Source organism: Ceratosolen solmsi, unplaced genomic scaffold (assembly GCF_000503995.2).
Source record: "Ceratosolen solmsi marchali unplaced genomic scaffold, CerSol_1.0 scaffold1, whole genome shotgun sequence".
Classification (NCBI taxonomy): Eukaryota; Metazoa; Arthropoda; class Insecta; order Hymenoptera; family Agaonidae; genus Ceratosolen; species Ceratosolen solmsi.
This window is the reverse complement of record NW_011948415.1, coordinates 1,867,250-1,876,564: the sequence shown is the minus strand read 5'-3', so window position 1 is coordinate 1,876,564 and position 9,315 is coordinate 1,867,250. Positions and strand designations below refer to the sequence as shown.

Below are 9,315 nucleotides of genomic sequence, written 5' to 3'. Positions count from 1 at the left end.
AAACTTTGGTAAGGGAAAATAGAAGGCGATGAAAAAAAAAACGAAAGAGGTAAGTGGATAAAGATATGAGATACATTTATTAAAGCCATTTTAATAATGTCCAAATTCATAATTATGTTCAAATGAACATAAATTATAAATATTTTTAAGCGAAAAGTCAAGTATTTTTGTTTTTTATGATATTCATCAAATATTTCGTCTGCATGTTTCAAAGAATATGTTATTTTCAAACTGCATGTAATATTAATTATTTTTATTCGCTCTATAATCTTTTAATTTTCTACAATAGATTAATTTAATATATCATCTAGCACATTTAAACATTGAAAACATAAAGAAGCTTATGCATTTCGAAGATTTCCTTCTTATAAAATATTCTATTGTTTATATACTCTTTTATTTTCAATCATTTGTCATGATTAATGAGTAATATTATAATTAAATTAACAAATACTAGTTAAAAAAAAAAATGTATTAGAAACTTTAGTTATTAATTTTACTTATACAAAATTTTGATTAAATAAAGGACTATGATACTTTACAAAACATTTTATGTTTTTTCAAAATGCATCTCACTCTATTTAGAGCTAACTATTTAGATAGAAATTACCTAAATAATTATATACTATTTTAGAAACTCATATAATTATATTATACTATTTAAGGAGTGTATTTATAAATTATTAATTCAAATAAATTAAAGAATTACACGTCATAGAATTTTATAAATAATATTGTGAAAATTTCGTTGTAAATTTGAATAATATGAAGAAATAAAAAATAGTACAAAAATAATGGACTTTGCGTTATATGTTAAAATGATCGTTAGAAAACATCTTAAAGAAAGTTATATTTTAATAAAGTATATATATATGTGTATATATATATATATATATATGTATATATATATATAAATGTCTATTGAATGGGAATATTTTGCTAATAAATTGAAGTATTAGAAGAGGTTAATTATAATAAAAAAGTAATTAAATGTAGTAAATGTATGAAAAGATGGAATATAGAATTAATGAAAAGTAAGAAGACGAGAGAATACTAAAGAGTAAAAAGTCAAAAGAGAATATAAAAAGAACGAAGAACTTGGGGAAACGATAGTATCCTTAATTTCCAAGTACTTGCTATGATAGACGCAGTAATAGCCCGTGAAAATTTACCGGCTTTTCACGCTTCTTCACTTGTTTGTTGCGCAACAACTAAATAGTCGTATCCGAGAGATGGGCCATCTCTCTGATATGATAAATAAAATTTCAAAGCATAAAAGAATACTTATATTTTTCACGCAGAGGTTGGTAAATATTTGAATGGAAAATTAATTCTCGAACCAATATATTTTTCTCGCAGTCATCTAATTTTTCCAAAAGATATATAGTTTTGTATATAGTTTTTGTTAATTAGGCTAAATTGTGTTTATCGTTACTTAAAGTACCGCTACCATAGCTGATTATTGCAAATTGAAATAGAATTTAAAGCAAATGGAAATCGATAAACCAATTATTGACAGTAAATATATACATGTTTAGAATATTTACATAATATTTCGGGAAAATTCAAAAATAGGTTTTCACACACACGCGCGCGCGCGCGCACACACACACACACACACGCACACACATAAATATATATTAACTAATTTCAATATTATCATGAATCCATAATAAAAAATTTAAGACATTTTTAACCATATGCCTTTCGCGTCTCGTACAATCGTGTCGTATTCGCTGAAAAAAATTCCTATAATTAATTTGACTAAAATGATAATCCATACGGAAAATAAAATATTATTATAGACATGTGGATATGTCAACAAAAAAATTCTCTGTACCTTAGAAATTGAAATAAACCATTTCTAGGTTAAATCTTACTATTATTATTGCGATCGTAACATTGCACCATAATTGAAGTAAAAATAATTGTATTGACATAAACATATATCGTTAAGTAAAACTATAAACGCCTTTAGGAATTATCGAGGAACGATCGGAAAAGATGAGCGGAAATTAAACGGTAATTCTCATATGAATATTAATAAAATTCCATATTTATTGATGATTACTTAAGATGTACATGTCTCTCGCTTGTATCCTTAGCTCACGCATTGTCATCTAATCTCTTCTCGGAGCTGCCATTTGCATCATCTGTATCATCGAGGTCGTACTCATCACTCCGTCGCCTACAATGACATGGAAATCACGGAGACAATTGATGCATCATCTGTATATTTTCAAAGGGGATTCCCTCTTTACGGGATAATATCAGCCGCACTGGTGAAACGCGGTGCTGCGCTTTTAATTTATGCATCGGCTTTGTTCGCGCGAACTGCCATTTTCGCCGATCCGACGTGAGCTGTCGCGAGGAAGAAAAATGCCAGTGAAAGAAATGGAAACAATTGCTCGCAGCTCGTGAATTTACATTGCATATTTTCGCACTCGTGCACGCACACACCCGCATATACACGCCACACTTCACCAATGCCAAAAGAAATGCATTATTATGTATGTGAAAATGACAATATCTCACTTGCGTTACTACAACGTCTTATCATTTTGCAATTTTTAAATATCAATTTTGTGACAAACTGCCGACACATATATTTGTAAGATTTCTTTTTGCTTCTCTTATTCCCTAGCGCTCTATTTCATAACGTCAATACGAAATTTCTGATATTTCATTTGAGAAGGTTTTAAAAGCAACGTATTTATTGTAAATTTTCTATTCTCTTTGCTTCAACGGAAATTGTTTGCTACATCTTGCATAATTCGCAAGGAATTTCGAATGAACATAATGTCTTGTAAAATATTCTTTTGATGCGTCAAATCGAATTTTTTACAAATAAAGTATACAAGAAATAATATTACATTGTATGTAGTGTCTCATGTAGACTTCAATCTATCGATATAATTTTATTTAGAATGTAAATCAAAAGTTTTTATAATCTTTCATTGTTCGAATATCGATTCTAAAATTAAATATATTGCAATGTACAAAAGAAGAAAAATAATCTTGCAGAATTAAATGATAAAGTAGAATTAGAATTTTTTATCAAAATGTACGATTCAAAAATTGCATTTAATTCACAATAGAATTGTATTTAACGAATTTAATCACGTAATTTTCATAATGTAAATAAATAATAAATGTAAATAATTATCTTTAATAAATTAGCAACTAATTATTTTCAAATATATTAAAACCATGGGTGAAAAACTCATAAATGGATAAATTTATTTTAATCATAGAAAAAAGACATTTAAATGCTCTATAAAGGAAAACAATTTCTTACCATACTTTAATCAATAACACTTTAAGTTTATAGAGATATTCTTTTTTTTTTTTTAATAATAAGATTGTGTACTTTTGTCTGCAAAAAAAATTTCACCAAGTAATGAAATTTCTTACATTCAACATAATTTCATTCAGCGTTTCATTACATAATTAGCATAAAAATATTTATAATTACATACAAATATTTTACGTTATCTTTTAATTAACTTAATAATACGTATATGCATACATACATAAACATGCGCACGCACGCGCGCAAACACGCACACGCATACACAAACACACGCACGCGCACATAAACGCATAAAATTTTTACAAGTGTTTCCATATATTCACGAAAAATGCCTTTCAAATAGACAAATTGTAAAATCTTGTCTACTATTTGAATTTTACGTGTTTAAATCCCTTTAATGAATCACGATCTTTTTTATAAATACAATAACCTTGTAGAATTGATAATATATCCAGTTGATTAAATTGTATATCCAATATTGTGCAATTACATTTAGAAATATAAATCTAATTTTAAGAATTGATATATCAGTGAATAGTTTGTGCTTGTAAAGGAAAACGAAGATTGCAAGAAGGAACTATCTCGTTAAAAATGATAAAATTGAACCTATGGAATGAAATTAAAATCACTAATATCCATATATTATTTAAATTTTTTTGTTTAATAAAATCTTGAGCATTAATGAGAACAATTTCATTATGACTTTTTTATTCGGAAAAAATTCCTTCTGATTGAATTAATTCATATTACACAGATATAATAAATTATTTATTAAGCTCAAATTAATAATTAGAATAGGACAAACTTCGTACATTATTTTATTTTAATTTAATATTAACTACACTCATCGCTAGATATTATAAACATAATGTATGTATGTATGTATACGTGTGCATATATATGATGAAATATGTAAAACATAATATTCGTTTGATGAAACAAGTACGATAGCATAGTAAAATGATAAAAAGAGGGGCGAAGGGAGGGGCAGAGGCGGAAGAGAGAGAGAGAGAGAGAGAGAGAGAGAGAGACACTTAATGGGACGAAAAAAAGAATAAGCGATATAAATAGGGAGGATAATGTAGGGTTGTAACCCTACCGAAGTAAAATCTAGGTAACAATATAAGCGCGTTTAGCATATTCCTTTAAAAATTGTAACAAAGTCCATTTGAAGATGCTTCGACGAGTAAAGTGACACACCAATGCGTAAGAGCTACTCGCGAAGAATAAATAATCCTCGTGGGCTCGAGGCTAGACACGCCTCGCTTACAAGGTTAATGTCTCGATTTAATGTCGAGACAGAGCAAAGGCCTGTCGATCGACCAGAGACTCATGTGCATTGGCCGAGCGAGGCCGTGGAGGACACACAGACACGGGAGGGGTGGGGGAGGCAGATGAAAGTCGCGAAAATTTTTTTCGCGCAACCGATGGCGTATCCTTATTCACACCTCCGGGAGCAGATCTCCAAGAAGTCTTAGTAAACTCGCTCGGCCGAAGTAACGAGTCCATCCGGGTAGCTGGGGGTGGAGTCGCGGTGTCCTCTTGCAGGCCGCGAAGAAGATTTAATCGAGGGGTTGCTCGACGTGACAGGCATCGGCTGGTGAGGGGATGGGCTGGTACGGGATGGGACAATGTGGGAAAGTTTAGCGCTCGCTTTTCAAGCGCTTCTCGCCAACAAAAACACCGAAGCCTTTCCTTCTTATTTATACGCTCCTCTGAATTACAATTATCCCCGCTCGTTGACTCACTCTCTCTCTCTCTCTCTCTTGCCATTATATACGCTCGGAATAATGAAACTGGTAATTCGAGCGATCCGCATTGACACCGCCTCGGCTACGTTTACGTCGATGGCCGCGCGATGCAATCGACGCCGTCTTGGAAAGGGAAAGAAGATCGCGAGGGCTTTGTTAGGCAAATGCGCTGCTCCGCCATCAAAATTTAACATCAACGCGCCGACGAAGACCAAAGACACGGAGGAGCTGCATCGTTGATAGCCAAATAATTTTCTCGCTACTCGTAAGAAATTTCAACTCAATACGACACTTGGTCGGCGCTTACGATATACACAAACTTGGTCATCCCGAGCATTGTCGGCGCTCCCTCGCAATGACCTTGTTATTAACCCCGTGACTGAGAGTTGCCAGACAGACTCGTGGCCGCAGGATGGGCGATGGGCGATGGGCGGGGTGACGCTACCTAGGATGGATGGCCGCTGGTCGTTGGCGGGCGCGTATGAGCGACCGATCGGCCGACTCAGATGATCTTGTCCTGGCAGCGGCAGGTGGCACGACAGAACTGCCGGCGCTCGCGTCCTTGATCCGTCTCGGTATCGCACAGCCAACCGGGCCACGTGGCTCGCAGCTGCTGGCAGTTGGCCCATAGGTCCGCCCAGGGGCAGGCGTTCTTGCAGAGCTTGCCGAGCTGGCATTGGCCCGGGCAGGAGGCGCAGTTCTCGCCGACCTCGTATGGCTCCGACAATTTGTCCACGCGGTTGCCGCTGAAAGCAAAGACGAGGCAAAGCTCGGTGATCGTCACCGCGCGATCAAGGGGAGGGGGCATGATGGCTGATAGACAACAAGATTGCCGAACGAGCTTGGGGGATGCTGTTAACCGATCCGGGGATATATACAGCCTGTAATTGTTTATGCGTTGACGTCAGGCACCTTTGGCAAACCTATGATTGCTTAATAAACACAAGCTTTTAGCCAGACATTTTAAACTGAACGTATTTTCGCGGTGAAGATTTACGACTGACTTTGCATTAATATTAATGCGCATACTTCGTGGAAATGGAAAATACTTCCGTTCGAAGAAAGTAAAAGATAGAGGGATTTTTACTAATTGAAACGACCAGTAATGAGAAACTTTCGTATCCCATTAGTTATCGAACTACCAGACGGTTTGCTTTAAATTATGACATCTTATCTAGCAAAAGATTGTACAGTTAAATGCCAAGTTATGTCCAGACGTATAATGATTCATCTACTTTATTAGCCCCTACTTCTTTTAGCGGCAATAATTGTTTATGTGGAACTTTGATTAAAAAATGTTACGAATACGTGACATAATCGTTGCAATAACCCGAGGTCCGTACTAAATTAGAAATTTTCAAACAAAATTATTGACGTTATGTCGTTAGTTGGAAATTCTTAATAGCATAATATTAGATAAATAATAAGATGTAATTGACACTGCAATGATTAATTTGAATTTTTTGAGTAAAGAAAGGCTTAGAAAATGGAAGGATTAGACTAAAAGTTGCTTCTCTTATCTTTAGATAATAAGAACACTTCCGAGATTACTGCCATTTTCTTTTCTATTTTGACGATATTTTTAAAAATAGCTTCATAAAAGCAAATGCCTTTGGTTGAAATACGTTTTTTGTTGATGGCATTTTTAAGAGATTCTCAGCAGATATAGTTTGGTTGATATTTGGATTCATTTGTATAAGTATACTTGGAATCCTTTGGAAATATTTGCAAGAATACGTACAGTCGTCTTTTGAAATTATTGACATACAAAGAAGATATGTCAAATATTTGTAAAATATTCATAAATATTCATCGACATATACATATAACGTATAATGCTGGTATGAAAATATACAAGTGTCAGACTCCATGTAGAATTACATTCTATAGTATGTATCACATCATAATAGGAATGCATATTTCAATAACAAAGCCATTCCAAAAAGTTCTATTGCGATTGAAAATTCTATAATCTAGGCTGCCGTGTTTGGCATTCTTAGCCTTTGCTAACTTTATCATGTTCGTAATCAATTTCCGTGATATAATAAATGTGCTATATTGAAAATACAATTTCTTCCTTGGCATTGCCTATTTACATTGTGAAACGGAATTCAAGAGACGAATGAATCATCATGTTTACAAAATAAATTCCATAAGCAAATATTAATTTATATTCAAATACAATGAAATGATATTTCACCAACTTATTGGGAGAAAAAGAGAATTTTTAATATTTATAGTATAAATGTATATAGTAATGTTTAAGCTCCAAGACAACTCAATGTATTTCAAACAGCGGTTACGCCTTATCTTATCATCATAATTCTTTGATTAAACAGGTCCTTCCGTGCTTGCATTTACATAATTTAAAAATTACAATGCTTTTTACGGTAATAATATTATTGTCACACTATATAATGGCAAAACCTCCCTCGCGTATACCCCCACATGCAAACGTCCCATGCTTCTCTTGGCCCTCGATAAACGCTTCTTTCTTGGAATCCCCCCCCCCACACACACACACACACCCACCCCACCCCACCCCTTCTTGTAAAACTACACAATAAAAAGCTGAAATAATCGCGTTTTAATGAAATATTCATATTTGCCTCTATGTTCACGGCTAATCTCGAGTTATGATTTTATGTGAAATTTATATGTTACGAATAGCATTGAAATATAAATAATATTCAATACTGAATGATATTCAATATGTATCTCGGATTATGAGAGTAAGATTACGAAATGCATAAAAAATCTTGAAAATATTATGAAGGAAAAGAAAATTATATTTTTCATTAAAATACATAGTTTAATAAAGATAATAATGAAATATCAAAATGAATTATCTCAATCGCTGTCATATATTTTATTTCCCTTGTATTTATGCCGAAATAATAAAATTAATATGGAAAATTTTTATAAAAAATAATATTCGGTATTGTTATACTATACAAATAAATTAAATGTACAAAATTTTTAATATTTTATGATATATATATATATATATATATATTTTTTTTTTATCCTTATACAATACAATTGAAAAATCGCGTATTTTCTACCAAATCATATTATCTTTTATTGTAATTAAATTAAAATTGTCTAAGTATATATAATTATTATAGCATATTCATAAGTATATATAAGACATTACTATCGGATTCCAAAATTAATAATTAATATTATGAATCGAATATAATATCGATGATATAACATCTTATTTTCATTCGAATTTATGCAAATATTAATAAATGTCAATTTATTTTCATTGCAAATGGCAATTTGGAAATCTCAATCTGAGCTTTGAAATCCATTTGTGCTTTCAAATAAATCAGTCGGTAGAAATTCTCTGTAATTTTTTTATTAATTTTCACAGTATTACGAGCTGATTAAATGTAATATTATTTCCTAGTTGAGTCTATTATTATTGTATATATATATATATTTTTTTTTTTTTGTATTTTCCGTGAAAATCAGCGAACAACGAAGAAATACGCATTACTTCCGCAGTGACGGCGATGATATACTTGGACTTCCGGTAAAAGCAATGAAACGCATGGATATTTTCAGCAATTACAATTTATGACAAAATCAAAATACCGACATAAATAATTGATATTCGAGTTACTTCGAGATATTCGAGTGATTTCGTGGACGTTATATACACGGCAAGTATAATTTGACATTGAAAAAGAAAATTTGAATTGAAATTGAAAAAAAAAAAGAAAAAAAAATTCATTATTTATGATTCATTAATTAATCAAATATCATTAATTATAATGCGACACTAGGATATTTGAAAGTAACGATTAATGGCAAAATGGATAAGAGTAATTGCTATGAATTTATTAAAAAAAAAAAAAATTCGTATACGTAAATCTGTGGAAAATTAATCGTGTTATTATAAACATTTGGTACTAAAAAATGTTTACTCCATAAAAGAATGCAGTGCCAATATTGTAACTAACAATTTCTTTATCTTGTTAATAAAAGTATTTGTTTACTTAAACGTTGTGAGGAATGAAACGATAATATTGAACGCCAATAAAATAGTCTCAATAATCAATATAAATAACTTATCCATAATATTTTTTCTTATTCTATATAAAGAAAAAATTGTCATATTATTAATAAGCAGGTATATAAAAGAATTTAAAAAGATTCATGAAATTCATTGATGAATAAATTCAAAAATACTTTAGAAAAACAAACATCAATTTATAAACTTTCATAATCTAATTATAATAT

The 9,315-nt window shown here is 31.6% G+C and overlaps 1 protein-coding gene across 2 annotated transcripts in view; it reads right to left on the bottom strand.

Moving 5' to 3' along the window:
* Positions 1-2,117: 2,117 nt before the first annotated feature.
* The window catches only part of LOC105368552 (cysteine-rich secretory protein 2), a 22,494-nt gene continuing 15,296 nt past the window's right edge, over positions 2,118-9,315 (bottom strand). Inside the window, exons 5-6 of one of the 2 annotated variants that reach the window (XR_913105.1) lie at positions 5,510-5,810; positions 2,118-2,188 (exon numbers count right to left, since the gene is read on the bottom strand). Coding sequence is in view for 1 of the 2 variants with exons in the window: in XM_011507577.1 (XP_011505879.1) it covers positions 5,567-5,810 (244 nt within the window). In the remaining variant the exon portion in view is untranslated. Of the gene's footprint in view, positions 2,189-5,367; positions 5,811-9,315 lie in introns of those variants that run through there. The other variant, XM_011507577.1, reaches the window with a different exon arrangement.